This window comes from Tachypleus tridentatus, chromosome 13 (genome assembly GCF_004210375.1).
Source record: "Tachypleus tridentatus isolate NWPU-2018 chromosome 13, ASM421037v1, whole genome shotgun sequence".
NCBI lineage: Eukaryota > Metazoa > Arthropoda > Merostomata > Xiphosura > Limulidae > Tachypleus > Tachypleus tridentatus.
Genome location: NC_134837.1, coordinates 95,422,447 through 95,441,897, shown reverse-complemented (window position 1 = coordinate 95,441,897; position 19,451 = coordinate 95,422,447). Strand labels below are relative to the sequence as shown.

At 31.9% G+C, this 19,451-nt stretch overlaps 1 protein-coding gene across 14 annotated transcripts in view; it reads left to right on the top strand.

Moving 5' to 3' along the window:
* Positions 1–19,451, top strand: part of subdued (anoctamin 1) — an 88,097-nt gene that overhangs the window by 47,744 nt on the left and 20,902 nt on the right. For all 14 annotated transcript variants that reach the window (XM_076482049.1, XM_076482052.1, XM_076482041.1 and 11 more), the window contains 6 exons: positions 1,749–1,831; positions 8,434–8,502; positions 11,445–11,522; positions 11,991–12,155; positions 13,240–13,276; positions 15,859–15,970. In XM_076482049.1, the coding sequence (XP_076338164.1) occupies positions 1,749–1,831; positions 8,434–8,502; positions 11,445–11,522; positions 11,991–12,155; positions 13,240–13,276; positions 15,859–15,970 (544 nt within the window). The remainder of the gene's footprint in view (positions 1–1,748; positions 1,832–8,433; positions 8,503–11,444; positions 11,523–11,990; positions 12,156–13,239; positions 13,277–15,858; positions 15,971–19,451) is intronic.

The following is a 19,451-nucleotide window of genomic DNA, read 5'->3' as shown; positions in this document are numbered from 1 at the left end:
TAATACCTTGCATATGGGCAAATTGGGTAACATTTAATACTTGGTTAGGATTATCAAAAATTAATTTTGAATTTTAACAACAGAAATGTTGTTAAACAAAAGTACAAATGATAAAGATGTTGGTTTTTATGTACCTTTTTTAGAGTAAGATATTAAGTATTGGTGAATATATGGCTATATAAAAAATTTGTATTAATAAATGATAACTGTACATTAAGAATGTTAGATAACTAGCACTGGATTTGTGAACAGTCTCCTTTGGAATGTGTTCGTGAGATACTGTAATGAGCTAAAACATTACGTAGTCTGATGGATTTGATATAGATTTTGCAAAAATAGAAAACTTAGCAACTTCAATCCATTGACTTGGATCAGCCAGTGGTACACTGAAGCTAAAAAATAGGCTAAATTATTGCCTTTTGAGTCAGTGATATTGCTTCAAAAGGGAATTGAAAGAAACTATTTTCACAATGGGTCATTTATTTGTGATATACATGAGCTTACACAATTTGAAGATGCAAGTGGTGTTAAAATGTAAGTGATTTTTTTTTTGTCAGCAAATACAAATACGATATGAAAAGTTTCAATTGAAATGGTATTGGCTACAAATACTTGAAATTGCATATGAATAGAGAAAATCAAGCACATGTAGAAAGAGCCTTGTTATCTGTCAGTAATAAGTAGGAAATAGTCTATGAATAAGTGTTAGTGATATGTCATTACATCTGTTAACTTGTAGTCTGAGTTATTAAAAAACATGACTTGCTGTCTGTGGTTAGAGGGGTAATTACTGATGGAAAGTCACTACACATTTTCTTCTTCAAAAATCCAAGGAGACCATGTTGTGAAAAAAGTAATGAGGTGTTGTGAAAAAGAAAAGAAATATACTAGTTATTTGTGGCAACCTTATTCAGTTGCAGTATCTTCAGATCACTTCTTTTTCTGGTTAATTGATTGGTGCATTATTTTGTCACAGCTGAGATGTTTGGGAACTATTTTGCTCCTGAAATGCCATTTATGGTACAATTAAATATTGGAGTTTAAAGCTGAATAAAAACCTTATTAGAATATAAACATACCCTTTACCTCTTTTCATTGGTGGATATTTCCACAAAGAGTTAAGACTTTTAGAGCTGGATTTAGTTGCCATAATGTGTTGAAATTAATGTTAAAAGACTAAACAATGTTTGCTGATTGCTAATCAAATTCAGTATTGATTAGCAGTTTTTTTCTAATCAAATTCACCAAACTATTTTGTTCCCTGGTAAAAGCATTCACCTGGTGTTTCAGAGCTCATTGTTTGAATTCAAGCTGAGGGAAGAATATTGATACCCACAAACTAATTGTAAAGAATGATTAAAAATTGTTAGACATAAAATACCTAATGTAACAGATGGAATTTAGTATATTATATTTTTAAAGTTGCAGAATCATATTAGTGATAGTTTTTAATTCACATTAATTGCTGAATATATAAGTAGATAAATTATTACAACTATAAGCATAACTGTCACAGTATTTTATTTGCTCAGTGTTCATGTATGTATTTTATCAGTAGAAATTAACTTGTTGCAAAATTTAAACAGTAGAGTATTTTTATTTTTTTGATAGTTTATAAGTGCTAAAGTTAGAGTAACAAACTTTTCATAATTGTGTTAGATTTGAAAATGAGGTTCTGTATTTTTTAATTTTTTATATTTTTTGGCTACATGATGTGAAATGTTAATTACTTTCAATTTAATTTTTAGGTGTCACATTTCTTGAATTATGGAAGAGATATTCTGCAAAAATTGCCCATCACTGGGACATGACAAGTTTTGATGTAACAGAGGTGATATATGTTAATTTTTCATGATTTAGTATAAATGCTAAATTATACTTCTTGTATGATACTTTTTTTTTCTACTCACATGATTAGCTATTCTTGTTCATTGCTGCCCTTTATATGCAAAATTTTTCTTTATGCATGCCTCAAGCCTTTCACTCATCTGTTGGAATTGCAAGATTCCAACATGTCTCTTATGAAAATCATTGTGCATCACCTTGTAACAGATAAGAGCATGGCATGCTCATATGATGCAATCCTTTACCACACTCACCTCTCATTTGGCAGCTCTTGTGTGTGGACATGCTCTTTTGCTTGTGTAATGCTTCATGTTTGACATTGTTTCCACATGAAGTGGTTGTTTACTAAATTTGCTTTCATTTAGCCTCTTTCTTCAATTAGTATTTATCACTTAATTCTAAGTTGTTTATTTTTGCACATGAATTTAGTGAAGCTTTCTACGCAATACATTTTGAAGTTAATGTTATCACTTCAGGGTTATATCAGTGACCAGTGTTCTTTTTACCAGGCCCAGGTGCAGGTAACCCGATGGTGAATTTATTTGCTTTTATACACTAGGAGTTGTATCATAAGTGAAATTGACATTTATTTGTTCAGAACTCAATATAATACATCATTTGATAGATGAAAATCTTGACTTTCTGTTAGTTATAGGTAATATGTAATAGAGAACTATTAACAAATCCTGAAAGATAGGATATGACAGGTGGGTGTGATTTTTCTATTTGATGGTTCTTTAACTAAACAGAATTAAAGGCTATAAAAACTGTGTTTTTTCTGAGTAATTACTATTTCATAGTGAGTAATTTATGATTAATGTCATACTTTTGGAAGGAGTTGTGGATAAAACAGAAGAGGATATCCCTGGAGAAAATGTGTCACACAAGTGTAAATTCAGGATTTAAAAAAAATATTCCTTGTAGAATAGAGAATTTAAAACTTAAGTTACTAAGATATTGATTATTAGCTGAGGTTTTATGCAATATCAATGAAAATAAAATGTAGTTTAATAAAATATTGAATGTAAGACTAAAACCTTGTGTCATGAGCTAGTATAGTGGTAAGTCTATGAATTTACAATGCTAAAATAAAGGGTTTGATTCCCCTTGGTGGGCTCAGCAGATCACACAATGTGGCTTTGCTGAAAGAAAATACACATTTTATAGATCATAATGACTTACTGGATCAGGTCTGTTTACCCTCAACATATTTTAAAGAATTATGTAGGATTCCAATTCTGTTGCATTACATTTTGGGTATTATTCTGGAAACTATTGAGCCTCTGGTGACATTGAAATCACAATAATTCACACTTACAAACATCATAACCCATTTGTCTCGGTCAGAGCCTTTTATGTCCAATTACTCTTTCCAATTTTTCACTTCCCAGCCCTTACCCATCCATCCCAAAAAGGGTACTTCTTTTTTTCATGACACAACCCATATTGCCACCAGGACCAGTGACTACCAAAGGATTCGAGTCTGGTGGGAACTTGGCTGTATTCCTTTGTTAGTGATCAATGGATGCTTCATGTTATGTCAGATGATTTTGAGGTACAGTTTCATTTCTCACCTTCTGTCTTTGCTTATTCCATTTCCTTCCCTCCTCCTTGTAATCTCATGACCTGTTAACATATATCAGAAGAATTGTTCTCTTGGCTTTTTGACCATAAATTGTTAGTCTGCTCACTTTCAGGATATTGGGTGACCTTTTCCCATACCTTTCATTTTTCCCAATACATTAGTTTTTTGCTTCCCTTGTTCTTACCATGTTCATTTCTTTCTTCCCGGTATGTTGTCCTTCCAGTTGACCTATCCCTTTGGATTGGAATGTTATTGTTGTCCTCCATTCCCTTACTTTACCTCCATTAGAACCACTTTCCTTGTGTTCCATGTTTCATCTTTTCTTTAAACAGATTTCCTTCTTCTCTTAGCTTGTGGATGTTTATGATCAGATTTGTTTGTCATTGACTTTTCACATAACTTTTTTATCACCTGTTATGTATTATAATTTATTTTGGATAAGTCTCTGATTTATTATGTTAATGTATTACTATTTCAAGTAACCAGAAATTTGAATTTAGTATTTAATTAACTGTTAATATATATCAATTTTATGTTATTTACTAACAAGAATAATACACACAGTTTTCTTTTTTAGCACAAATATGCTTTAATATACAAACATAAAAGCAATACAATTTATAATAATAGTTATAACTGATAGTTATTATAAATTATGTTTTATATACAAGAGGTTGACAGTTTTACAAACAATACTGAGACTTATATCTATTCATCTAGAACTGAATATTTTGTCGACAGTCCAGGTTTACAACAAGCAAGTTGATTCTGATTTGATATTCTCACCCACCTTGCTTGAGTTAGCTAGCTTGTTTGGCCTCAAATTTTTACAAGCTGATTTTTCCCACTGATGATATTTAATGTTCTTTTAGAAATTCTATTGTCAGAAATAATTCACTTAAGTTGACCAGTTTGTAATGTTTGAAATCTATAAATGTTCCTGGTCAAACTCCATAATTTTCCAAATAATTGGCATTAATCAATTGTAGCTTTCTAGGCCTGTAGCACATTGACTGTAGCTGACCAGCAATATCCTTTTGTCTTTTGGCACATCAGTTTTTATATATCAATCGCACAAGACCTTAGAACATTCACCAAAATTCACTTGCAATAATACTGTGAATCACTAGTATCATATACACACCTAGTACATTGTTGATTCATATGCACAAGAATGTTCTACAATTTTCAAGAACAGGCAGGACTTGACCAATACATAGTGAACAATACAGTCACATGCAAAAAAGAATATCCAGAAACAAGCATAGATCTTAAAATAAACATATAACAGTTAATCCATTACACACCCTACCTATCTTCTCCTTTATCTAGATCATTCCTTTTCCTGAAGACCTCAGGAGCTTGATAGGGTGGTTCCTCCTTTTTTCTATCTCCCTTCCTTCCATTTCACATCTTTACCCTCGACTGAATCTGGATAGGCTCATATGCCCCAGTGGGACTCTGTTGTTATATTTCTCATACTGCTACCATCCAGGGTTCACTTTCCTGACTCTTTATTCTCTGACAGTCCTCCTCTCTTAGGGTTCTTTCACCTTTATACTAACTAGTTGAGTCCATCATTTGTTTTGATTTATTTATTTCTCCTTACTTTCTTCCACCCAAAATTTGTTCCAGATGTCTTCCCATCAGATATGACACCTCACTTTTTCCCTTGTTTCTCATCTTTATTGTCCAGTGAAGGAGATTCTGGAATCTGTCATGTGAACCATGTCCATTATGTTCTTCATCATATCACAGTTTCCTCTTCATTGAGGTTTCATCTACCACCTGTGGCTGTTCTTCAGACTTCTGTGTGAATCTAACTGGTATGTTGTTATTCATACTTCCTTTTTCACAGGCCTTTTCTCTAGATCTTAATCCCATGAATCCTGCTATGTGGTAAGTGATGTTTGTCTAAGTATTCTTTAACTCGAAAGCTTCACTGTTTAGCTATGTTGACTCGTACTTTATCTTCTCTCGTGGCATCACATACTCACTGTTGATATTTTACTTCATAAGCATGCCCATCTCAAACTGCTTATAGGTTGCATGGGTGAAGCAGAAGATGATTGCTGCCCATTCCTGCCATGCCTGTAGTGAATATCTTGGTATGGTCTGCTTTTCAAAATAAGGTTTCTTTAGCCACCTATTGCACTGTCTTGGGTGATGACATTCTTCTGGACCCTCCACTGCATTGTCACTCTTCTTTCTTTGAGTGGAGTATGGGGTGTCCTTACCATTTTCCAGTTTCAAGCCACTGGGGTGGTTGACTGTGGAAGGAACTCCATAGGAAGGAATAGAGTGGTTGTATTCTGTAGGTGTAGATGACATGATATCATACAGTTCATGATAACAAATGACAGCAGAGTGAGACATCAAAATGCAGTTCACTCCTTTGATTGGAAGTCCTCAATCTCCCCATGTGTGGATGTTGGTATCCCATAGGCAGGTTTTGAATCTAGATTGAACCAGTCAACATAAATCTTCACACAGGTTTCAGATTTTGTATCTCTTACCTTGATTTTGTCTATCTGTATTGTGGGTCACAGTGGTGGTTTGTGGAATTGTTCCAGTCTGTCTGTCCTTGGCTATTCCACATCCTCTCCTCTTATTGGGATGTTATTACCATTTGGATAATCCTGGTATCTTTCATGGCTGGGGGAGTTGAGTGTATGTGATTAAAAATACTTTCTATACCAGATGTCAAGTTCCTGGATTGATAGCTCAGATCAAATCCTCAGTCATAACCAAGAATTGGAGTGGTTCTCATTATTCCCCAAGTTCTTGGGTTTGAGATGAAGATGATATGATTCTGATCCTACCCTCATAGGGATGTTAGTACTCCCTGGGCAGGTTTTGGATGTAGCTGACTTACCAAGTATGTCTGCTGCACCTTAGTCACTCTACTCCTATGGGCACATGTTTTGTTTGACCACCTTTCTCCTTGTGGGATTGAGTTATAGTAACTTTCTATGGTTCATATCACTTTGCTGCCACATTCTTTCCTACTGGAATGTGCTCCTCTCATTTTCTGCTCATATATCTTGCACATTTCACAGTTGGGCAAAGACTATACCTGACTGGAAAGTGGGGAAATTCCCCTCCTTCTGATCTTTGGATCTGAATCCCTCATTTCCAGGGATATTCTTCAGATGCTTTCAGGGGGAACTTCTGTTATTCCCTCACACTGATAAATAGGAGGGATTTTGGCTATTCTTGTGAGAAATTATATTTTTCTTATATTGAAAATGTATTTCCAATAGGTTCTTAGCTCTTCTCACACTTACCACCCTTCCTTCCCACATTCACCTGGTGCTGACATCTTCTGCCAAACTTCAAAGTGATAGTTTGGTAGAGGGAGCCACATCATGAGCATGCCATTCTCCTATTGGTGTGAAGTTGATGCAGGATGATTTGCATGAGAACACATTAGAATCTTGCAATTCCAACAGGGGGAAACAGAAGATTTGTAGTATGGGAAACAAAAAGTTTGCATATAGAGGACGTAATGAATGAGAATACCTAATCTTGTAAACAGAGTTAATTACCTATCAGAAATATATTTTCATAAAGAAAAAAAAATTACAACTTCCAGGTTAACATTGTGTTATACTTATTTGATGGAAGCTTTGAAACCCATTCATAGGTTTTTCTGCTTATGAAAATATTATTTTAGTTTCTGTATATACATATTTATGTACAATGTATACAATTTTAAAAACAAATTACATGCTGATGAGTCATGGGAGTCAAAATTTTAATAATTTAACCATTCATAGTATACAAGGCTTTTTTGTAACTTGTCTGTTTGAGCTCTCAACTACTTTGTAATTTTAAATCTTAGAATCTTGAATTAGAGTCAACAAAAATATTTAAATGTTAATTTAAATGTTGTTAAGCATTGTATAAACAAAAATTTTATTTAAATTGCTTAATGAAACTTTTAAGATGATAGCACAGTTGAGAAGTACTCAGTATTGTTGCTTTCATTTTGTGATGAACTTTAAAAAGCAGTGACGTTTAGTAGAAATCACTTGAAAGGCTTTGTAGATCTGCTATTAGGACCATTTAGCAGGTTCTGAACTACATGTATCAAAATATTGAGTGTACATACTTTTTAAGACTGGCTTAATTTCAAAACCACAGTCTCTGGTCACATCACATGAATGATATGACAGTTATTTTCAATCATGTTCAACATATATGTATGTGTCTGTATAATAGTGATTGAATCTATGTTTCTTGAGTTGAATCTGCTATTTAAAAATTCAGTTAAACAAACATAATGTTAATATATTTCTTAATATAAATGGTATATGGTTTTATATTATTGAGTCATGACTAAAAATATATTAACTGTTGGTATCCTTACATAACACATAGAATGACACAAAATCATTAAATAAAAATAAATTTTCAGACATTATTGCAGTCATTTGTTATCACTTTTAAAAGGTTTCAAAACTATATTTCACAGGGCACCACCTATCACTATTGGTGCCAGTTAGTGAAAGTGGGTTTTCTTGGGGTCATTCCATTTTCCTCCACATCCAATTCTTAGCATAGGATCTACAGATCCCCTATTGTCCTGAAGAACCATAAGTCCCATATCAGCTGTTGATTTTTGTGCTGCTTGTTTTTGGTTTTTCCAACTTTGCTTGCTTGCTTCAAGTTAATTTTAATTTCATACCCATTGTCAATTTTTATCTTTAAATTTTTTTCTTTTTCATGTTGTTTTTTTAACATTAAGACCAACATTTCATAAAGAAATCTTTTTGATTTTGCAAATCTTGCAGCTTTATAAAAAAAAAAAAAAACCCATATGAAAATAACATTTTTCAAAAGCTATATAATATGTGAAACTTTAAAGTTTCAAGCAGTTTTATCCTGTAGTTTTTCAGTGCAATATGAGATAAGCCACATTATAAGTGTATCAAATCAGTGCATCTGGATATTTAAGAAATGAAGCATCTCATGTGTTAGTTATTTTTTTATTCCATTAGGAACATCCAAGACCTGAGTATTTAGCACAGCTTCCAATTGTAAAAAAGAAATTAAATGTTATTACAAGGGTAAGGAACTTGTTTATAAATATTTTATAATTTCAAGTGTATAATATACATTTAACTATGTGCCAAATATGTAAACTTTAATATTTATGCTGTTTATTAATACTTTATTGCAAGAGAAAACACAAATAAATATGCATGTTTCCTTAGATTTTAATTGGTTTTTGAAAAGGTTAAATATTATGGCTATTTATTTCTGATATTTTGAGACGTGTAGTAAAAAGGCATACAGATACCTGATCACTTTTGTTAACAGGAGGACTGCAGATTATTAAACAAAATCATTAACATGTATGTTGTGGTATGAAGGTCAAGCATGTGTTTTTCTATCTCCTTGCATTAATATATAAATTTCCAAATTTTTCTCATTCTAGCTTGTAATCAGTTTTCAAATAACACACTGGTCAATAAATTCATTAGCTTTCTTTTCCTTCTAGTTATATTTTGTTTTATGTCATTCAGCTAAGATATCACCTTTGTCTTTCAATTGAAGTTTTTGCATGGTTAACTGTATTATGTATAAAGGTGGGGGAAAACCTTATTTACTGACATATCAGTTGATATTAGGAGGTTATGATCCTTATATTGAATGGTATATGCTGTCCTGGGAAAATGCTACCCTTTAATAGTGTGAAGTTTTCTCAGACTGGAACATATTAAAGAAAATTTTGATAGAATACAATTCTATCAGTATTTATAGCAGATTTAATAATTCTAAGAGAGAGATGAGACTTCTTAATAAATTTACTATAAATTAGATAGCGAGTTAAATTTTTTTTAATGAATGCAACTTTCTTTCTGCTGAAATAATACATACATCTTTACAATATTTCCTGGTTGGTCTACAGTTATGTAGTAGGAACTATTTTATCAACTCTAAGGAAATCAATTTTACAACATGATTCCTCAAAGAAGGTAATTCCACTTTTATAAGTCATGTTTCATCTTCCAAAAGTTTGGTTGTTCACAAGTAGAACCCAAAGAATTCTGCTTTATCCTCACCCCAAATTAAAGTTTTATTGTAGTCTCATACAAAGCTAATTTTTACCATGAATGCAACCATTTTATGAGATGATAAAAACCACCTGGATTGGTTCCTGCTGTAGAAGTTAGAACCTTGAGCTAAATCTAGCACATTAACTTATAATGAATTTCCTTGTGCAAAACTAAAACATATGAACTTTAATACAGAATTGTTTTGTATATTATTGCTACCTGCCCATTTGTGGGAAAACTGGATTTGAATGGTTACTTTCAAAATTATTAATGTGCTTTTAGATATGAAAGGTTGTAATTTACAAGTGTCCTTTATAGTAATTACTAAAATAAAGTATGGCTTTTAAATATATTATGGTGCATAAAGACATCATGTGTAGCCTGCCTCTTTAACCCATCAATTACACTTGACATCATATAATGCAAGCCTTTAGTGTGCAACATTTTAAATGGTCTGCTGAAAAAATTCATAAATCCTGTGCATGGAGTGGTAGGCAGATTTAAACAAGCCAGAAATGAGGAGTTAATGGATAGTTTTTCAAAATGTTTATTATTTCTATTGGTTTAAATACAGAATATTAGTTGAGAGAGAGCAAGTAAGTTTCTTTCATCTTTACTTTTTCATATGACTTGGTGAATCACTACAGGCATTATTTTCAAAAGTGTGGGATATGCCCCCAGGGGTGTAAATATCTAGGGGGTGAGCAAATAGGGTCAAGTGAAGTCAGTAGTGCAATAATGCAATATTAAGCATTTTACTATATTTTCATTAATGAATACAGGTAATTACTACAATACATGCAGTATTTTAATGTGTCTGTGTATTATATCTTATCACTTAACTCTTTCATTCACTTAAAAATAAAACACAAAAAGAGGTGTGTATGCAAGAAACCAGATTTATTAAAAAGGTTTGTGGCTGACAAAAGTTTGGGAAATGCTGACCAAATGCATCATTGTGTTCTTCATTAGAAAGGATTAATGTGGCATTAAATACATTATAGACAGTGACAGTGTTATTTTTTTGTGTTAAACAGGGTGATGTTTTGAATGGCTCTGGAACCCCCTTGTTGATTTGAAAGTGGCCCCCATTCACATGAGTAGTACATGCACCTATAGAAATTGTTTCTATATACTGTTGTTTTTCTTTGTTTTGAGGCTTATTAGATCAGTGCATTTATTAAATCAGTTGGTTTCTTTGTGTTAAACAGCAGGAGATAGAACTTGTTGCTTGAAGGTGCAGATCTGATACTTCATAATTTATCTTTGAACATTAATGTGTTGTTTAACCATTTTATTTTGCATTGATTTACACTTACTAATTCATTGTGAACCTGAATTATTGATAGAGACCTAATAAAGGTTATTTTTCTCCACATTCCACACTCACTGAAATATTTGCTTTGTTCTATTTGTTTTAATTTTGATTAACAAAGAATATTGGTTTATGCATTTTTAGTTACTGTCACTTTTTATGTTGAACTAGTTAACAGATGAAAAATTAAACTATTACTCTAATATAATATTTGTAAGATTTTTTTTTTAGAGGGAAATTATTGTAACTGAGAATACCACAATATCAGTATATAGTCTGTTTTATTATAAAGTTACTGTTTATAAGAAATGGATTTGTTAAATACTGATATGTGGTGTTTTATTTGTTTGAAATATCATAAGATTGTGATTCTCAATTATTGTTGCTTGTGTTTATTGCTTGATAATTATACTGTGGGGTCAGTTAGTCAAATTAGTGTAGTTGTAGAGCATATCTATATATGTAGTATATCTTAGCAGTTGTTTTTTGTATTAGATGTTGTAATATTACATATACTTGCAGTTTGGACTCCAATATTTGTCTTATATCATTGCTAGAACATTATAAAAAAGCAGTTTATGTTGTGATACAATAAAACTAAGTTTGATGTTTCTATTTTTATTTACTGTGATAGACCTATGAACCACATATTTCATTTTGGAAGAAGCGAGTACCATTTGCCATTTTTTCCTGTTCTGTGGTTATATTGTTAGTGAGTATTTAAGTTTAACATGAATTTACATTTTGTAGTTATATGTAAAGGAAATTCTGTGGTTACAAGTAAGAAAAGGTGATTTTTCATAAAACTTTTAAGTAACAGCTTGATTATCACAACTTATTTTACCATTTTCTCTGTGCTACAATAAATCTTGATGTATTTAGCTGTTTCTAAGTGACTTTCAGTTTTTCTGTAATGTAAGTAATTTAATATTTTTTTTTATATGATGAGTGTTTATTTGTTAATAACATTTATGTATGTAATTTAAAGGTTATTTTTTACGGTTTATTTTTGTGTTTGTGATATTTTTTTTTACTGTTTTTAAGACCATTGTAACTCCATATTTCTGAAGTTTCATAAATGTTTGTTGATTACTTCCTACTGATGTTTTACTTTTTATATTTTAATAATTATTGGGTTACAAATGATATGAAGTTATACACTTACATGTATGTATTTCAGGTTACAGTAGCTCTTGTTGCTGTAGTTGGTGTAATCCTTTACAGGCTTTCTATTAAAGCTGTATTAAGCATCAGTGGAAACAAAAATCTGACAAGTATGGCATCTGTTATTATTTCTACCACAGCAGCTGTTTTAAATCTTGTTTGTCTTGTGATATTTGATAAGGTAAAGTTTTTATGCTTCTTAGATTTGATATAAGTACATTTTTGAATCAATATTTGATTTCATTTGGAATGTTTTTGCTTTAGTATGAGAGACTTAAGTTTTTAAAAATATTTTAACAATCTTTTGTCTTATAGTGGTTCATTTACTGGGAGTAACACTATTGTGAATGACCACAAAGATATACATGGTATTGCAAGATTTTTCATTTATATCTACCTGAAATAAGGTAATTCAGTATTTATTGGGTCATCCAAAAGATAAAATGTCATATACTGTCTTTTGGTATTGTTTTAACTTAACTTTGCTCTGACTATTGTTGATGATATATCAAGGAAACAAATGTTTGCATAAATATATTTATGTTATGTGGGTATGACAGAAAAGGAAATAGCTAGTGTAAACCTTTGTGTAAATTAAGAAAAGAGGAAAATCTTTGATACAAACAATATATATTCCTGTTTTCATGAACTAAGTGAAGAGCAGTAGGATTTTAGATTAATATGGTTGTGTGATTTTTCATTAATGAATATAATGTACTGAGGACAAAAATTAACAACTAAGAATGAGAATTATTATGTGTGTAAATTATAAGGTTTTTATATTCATATGTTTTGAGGGTGTTTTGAACATATTAATTGTATGAAGATTTTATAATTTGCTTCAGCTATTCTTGATGAATAATGCTGTTAGAATCTTTGTCTTAAAATTATATACATTGTAAACAATGTTAGGTTTAGAATAGTCACTGATATCTATGAAACACTAAACATGAAAAGGTTTTCTATTTATTTAAAATACTGAATGTAATATTTCAATAAATTTTAAAATAATGTTATTTTTTGTGGCTAATACAGCTCATCAAAGGTTTATTCACTCTTTGCAAATAAGAAAATAATTAAAAATTTCATTGTTTTGTATTGTTGCTAAAAATGAATTATTATTTTACATTTTACTTTTTAAGTGTATAATGTTACTGAGCAGTGTATATTTCTCTCTGAAGCCTTTCATTCTTTAATTTATATTCCTGTGAACTGGCTATAACTTTAATGTTTTTATAATTGTGATAATTTGAAAACATTCCTAGGTTTATCAGAGAATTGCCAACTATTTGACTGAATTAGGTGAGTTTCTATATAAATAGTATTTAAACTTTTTGCAAAAATATTTCTTTCTATAACCATGTATGTAATGTTAATTTATTTATGTTATTAGTGACAAAATTGACCTGCTTGATGTAAATAAATATTTCATTTTATTTAAATTAATTTTTATAGCAGCTTTAATTCATTCGCAATATTTACATCTGGACTGAATGGTTTAAAGAGAGTGCCAGACAGAAACTTTCCGTAACAGTGGTGGGTAAACATAAGATTAGCCCTTTGTGTAGGTTTGTGCTTAACTACAAACAAACAGTTCATATTCTGTAAGTTGAATGGAAGTGTTACATTTATACTATATCAAACAAACAATGAGTAAGTATTTATTTAGGTGTGTTATATATAATTTACCTTGTGTAATTGTCCAGTAATTACCTTTCAAACACATATAGGAAAAAGTGGTGCATGATGGGATACACAATAAGATGTTATCTGTAATTTTTATAATTTATTTTTTAGCTTAGTATCGTACTTGGGGCCAGACTAATTATATTGGCTATTTTTTTTGTAAGTATTAGGAATAGTTTTCATAGCTTAATAATTCCTACTGACTTTACACCATCATTTACTTCTATCCTGTAAACTGTGGCGAATTTTGTATTGGTAAAACAGATAATTTAAGATTAAAGTTAAATTTACATAAATTTCATGTTGGATGCCCCTCCCCCTCCAAAAAAATAAGCCCACTATATGCCAATAAAAATTTTAATGGATGTATTTTGAAATAATATAAAATTCTAAAAGAATCATATTTTCATGTTTTTCCTTTTTGAGTATGTAATGTAAAAACAAAAAAAAAGATTGGTTTTCTGAAAATATTTTATAAGTTTTTAAGTGCCCTTTAAATATCATAGATACAGGTAAAACTGAAAACGTAATTGGTTGTATAAAGTCAGTAGGAATTTTGAAACTGTGAAACCTAAAAATTTTCAGTAATGTTGTATTTTGAAGAGTAATGTTTAATGTTACAAACTCATTTGTAGGAATTAATAAAGGAGAGAAGAAATAGAATATTTAATGTTTTCTTATTCATATCCACAGGTGAGTATTATTGGTGTTTTGATTATAGATATATATCAAGGTTGGTTGCCCTCCAAAGTCTTTGGGGCTCTGGAACTGAACCAAATTATCACGTCATCCCTTAAATAATGTCCGATTTTAGGCTTAGAAAAAGAGAAGGGATTTCAAATTCTTGTAATGTTATTTAATCAATAATGTATGTTGCATTATTATTAATTACTTTCTGACTACGATTCACAAGCTTCTGAATGCCACTTCTATAAAATTCTTGGAATTTGGAGGAAAAGAATGTAGAGAGGGTAGTTTTGACATCTTCATGTGTTTGAAGCTCTTTTCCATCAAGATTGTTCTGCAAACTTTGGAATAGATGGTAATCAGATGGGGCAAGATCTGGAGAATAAGGAGGATATGGAAGTTTTTCCCAGTCTAGCTCTTCAGTCTTTACAGATGTGATCCTTGCTATATAGGGCAATGCATTATTTTGGTGTAACATAACACTTCTACAATTGATCAAAGCAAGCCTCTTCTTTCAGTGCAACATTCAATCTCTGACTGTTGACAATAGAAGTCTGATGTAATTGTTACAATGAGTGGCAGCAACTCAAAGTGCAGCACACCAACAATATTCCACCAAATGCTTAACAAGACTTTCCTTGAGTGGAGGTCAATTTTGGGCTGTGCTCTAGCCAGTTCACCTGCACTTAACATTTTTGTAAAATATCCATTTTTCATCTCCATTCACTAACCTGTCCAGAAAAGGCGAGTTACATTCACGAGAGTGCAGATAAGTGCAAATGCTCACTCTTGTTCAAAGGTTTGCTTCTGTCAACTCATGTAGACCCATTTTCCAAGTTTTGACACCTCTCCAAGCTGTTGCAGATGACGGTGATCTGTTGAATGAAGCCACTATGATTGTTCTTCAGCTGTTACAGCACAATTTCTATCAAGTGCAGCCAGCAGTAAGTCATCATTAAACTCAACAGGACCACCTGAACGTGGTGCATCACTTAAGCTGTAGTCACCTAATCTGAACTTCTGAAACCACCTTTGACATTTTCTTTCATTGAGAGACTCTGCATCATAAACACCTTGAATTAGATATACAGGACATCCGTAGATTATTGAACCTCTTTTCTTAGATGAATAGGATGATAACTACATCAGATAAACAATTGTAGCTTGTGGTATAATGAAGGGTAGCATCTCAGGTTTATCAGTGGCTTGGTACCATGTGTTCACCTTCATGTGGTTGTGCTGACCAATGTAAGTGCAAGAATATCTGAAGTAATCGTTACAATCTTGTTGATTGTTTGGGCATATAATGTTTCTACCTTATAGACAGTTCCTTTCACATAATCCCATCTAAACAAATAGAAAAATTTAGTCTCCTACATGCTGTACACCACAACTGTTTTCCTATTCAGTTTAATTTACAATGTGGTTCAGTAAGTTATGAACACCATTGCTTTTGAATATTGCTCAGACAAACAAACCTGAAATCTAATTCCATTTTATCTGTTCTACAGAAATGCACAGAACACAGACAGAATATGAAAACAGTTTAACCTTGAAGATGTTTGTACTACAGTTTGTTAACTACTATTCATCCATTTTTTACATAGCATTTTTCAAGGGAAGGTAAGTAGTTTTCTAGTTGAAAGTTGATTCATTAGATTTTTAAGACTAGTTTGTAAAAAGCTGAATTAACATTTTTTTCAGAGATTACTAAATTTATCTGTGGAAACATCAAAATTGCAAACTGAATTATCCACAACGAGTTATAAGTCAACATCAAAACTAAAAATAGGAAAAGAAGAAAAAAAAGAGAACTAGTCTGGATTGTGCTCTGTGCTGCCTTTAGATCCTTTGTGCTGGTACAATATACAGTTACGACAGAAAGTGTTCGTACCCCTGCGTTGTGAGTAGTTTTTTCCTCATAACTTAAAAAATATCATGATTACTATAATGAAAGTATAGTATATTATAAATATTACACTAAAACACATCTACATAAATTTTTATGTAAATTGAATGACAAATAAACTGTCTATAAACAAATAACCAAACAAAGGAGGGGCCGAAAGTGTTCGTGCATCTACTTTAATGGTCAGTTGTGTAGCTTTTCAGGTGAATTACTTGGCACAATCTCTCCTCATAGCCCTCCATGATCATTTGACAGTACTCGACTGGTATTTTCTTCCATTCTTCTTTACAGAAGGCCTCCAACTCTTGCAAGTTTTTTGGATGACGCTGATGAACCCTGGTCTTCAACTCATGCCAAATATTTTCAATTCGGTTGAGGTCGGGTGACTGAAATGGCCACTCCAGAATGCTTATATGGTTCCTCTGCAATCAGGATTGCACATATTTCGATGTGTGCTTAGGGTCATTGTTGTGCTGGAAGATCCAACGACGTCCAAGCCGCAAGTTTCGAGCATCATTATTGATATAAGTGCCTAATATATCGGGTGACTGAGATGGCCACTCCAGAATGCTTATATGGTTTTTCTGCAATCAGGATTGCACATATTTCGATGTGTGCTTAGGGTCATTGTCGTGCTGGGTGATCCAACGACGCCCAAGCCGCAAGTTTCGAGCATCATTCTTGATATAAGTGCCTTATATATCAACGTACTCTTCTTTTTTCATGATTTTGTTGATGAGGTGAAGGCTGCCTACACCAGAAGAGCTAAAGAAACCCCATAGCATGATCTAGCCACCTCCGTGTTTAACTGTAGGGACGGTGTTCTTTGGAAGATTTCGTTCCCCCTTCTTACAGAAAATATAACGAACATCATTGTGGCCGAAAAAGCTTGATTTTAGTCTCGTCTGACCAAAGAATACTCTTCCAATAGGTAAAGGGTTTATCTACATGCTTTCTTGCATATCTCAATCGTGCTTCTAAATGAACAGGCTTTAAATATGGAGTTCTACGAGGACGGCATGCTTTGAACCCAGAAGAAAGTAACATGTTTGTAACTGTAGAGGTGCTTACTTCAACCCCAGTTTCTGTATGTCATTACATGTTAAACGAGGGTTCCTACTAACTTCTCTGAGAACCTTCCTCTTGGTTCTCTCTGGAATTTTGGTGGAGCGTCCGTAATGAGGGAGGTTAGCAGTTGATCCTGTAAGCTTAAACTTGGCAATAATGCTTTGAACAGTAGATTTTGGCACATTAAGTTGTGTAGTAATACAAGAAAGAGACACACAAGACTTGTATTTTACAATAATTCAGTTTTTTAAATCACTGGACTGTTGTTTCCTGTTTGCCATGATGGCCAAGCAGATAATGATGGAGACAGTGCTAAATGGTTGGAAGTACATTTTTTGCTGGCTAAATTCCAATACTTATGAACCCAGTGTTTAGTTCTAGAATGGTATAATGTAGTTTGTTCACCAAACTAAACGAAATTTTTACGGGAATATCAGTTTTTTCACACATTCTGAAATGTACAAACACTCTGCTCCTCCTATGTTTGGTTATTTGTTTATAAACAGTTTATTTGTCGTTTAATTTACATAAAAATGTATATAGATGTGTGTAAATATAATATTTATAATATATCATACGTCTATTAGGCTAATCGTGATACTTTTTAAGTTATAAGCAAAAAACTACTTGGGACACAGGGGTATGAACACCTTCTGTCGTAACTGTAAGTGATTATTGGTGTCACTTGTCTGAAATACAACTTATCTAAGTATAAGGAGTTCCTTTTTAATTATAGTATTCTTGTACATTGACATCTACCCAAAAGTGTAAAGAATCTGTAAAATGCAGTTTACAGAAACGTGAGATGGAGAATGATTTCAAGTTCAAACTATTGCAAGTAAACACAGATGTACAAATAACCTTTTATTCATTCAATGTCAAGCAAATATGATTTATTTACAACTGGCCAACTTCTAGATATGCTGGAGCAGAAAGTATGTTGAAGCAAAGATGTCTGTATAGGACAAAACTCAAGAACAGTTAATGTCTGCACAAAATAAAAATTAAATCAAAAGTTAGAAAATACTATATTAAATTAAACTAGGGATACTAGTTTGATCTCCAACATTTTTTAGGTTATGTGCATCAAGTATCATTCCCATTAAACATACTCAGTAAGATAAATCTCCAACTCATAATAACCTATATGAGTCTGTATTAACACTTAGAATGAGTACAATTTAAATAAATACCCAGAGGCATAACTTGGAAACAAGACCAAGCAAGTAAACAACATTTGGAATAATTGTTGTAATAAAATCTAAGATACACAACTATTGCAAGTTTGACTTTTCCACATTGGGCCTGCAAGAGTGTTGCTAACTAAGTGCAGAACATATGCATGAAAATTTATAAAAATATACCTGCATATACCTGTATAAAGATATGTTTGTTATTGGATATGGAAGGGTAAAATGTGATGATGTTTTCAACCGTTACACAGTTTTATTTGAATAAGTTACACAAATATAAAAAAGCTCAGTTGTATGAGTTAAATCTGATATGAATAATGCAGGTAATATGCCATAGAAAAATTTCTGAGTTGACGTAAAGAAGCAGAAGGAAATGGATTGCACATGAATTATACAATTAATAAAAAAACATTCTTCTAAAAGTTAGGTCTACTCCTCTGACTTGGGTATAATGTATGAAGTATTAAAATAACACCATTTTGATTTGAACAGTACATCCAAAAACAATTACATGAATAAACAAACATGCACATCAGAAAGTCCAAAATAGCTTAACGTTGTTGTATCATCAGCAGACATGTGTTGTTTGTATTTCAACAAAAGGGATATGTTGAGTTGTTTTTTAATTATAACAGTTGTAGTTCATGTTATGTGACTTAAGAGAGCAGCACTAAGTGCTTGTTATATTATGTGCATAAGGTGTGTACATTTCATGGCTGTAATAACTTATCTCTGGCATTCATTCCAAACACTACCTCTAAAGAAATGTTTATTTTTGTTTTCATATTATAAGTTGAATAGATGTTTACTGTTAATGAAGTCAAAATTTTCAGCTTTAATTGAATCATATTTCTCAGTATTTATAAACATATTTATCAGATAACATGTTTAACAAATTAATGTTTGCTATTATTCATTTGACAAATATGTTTTT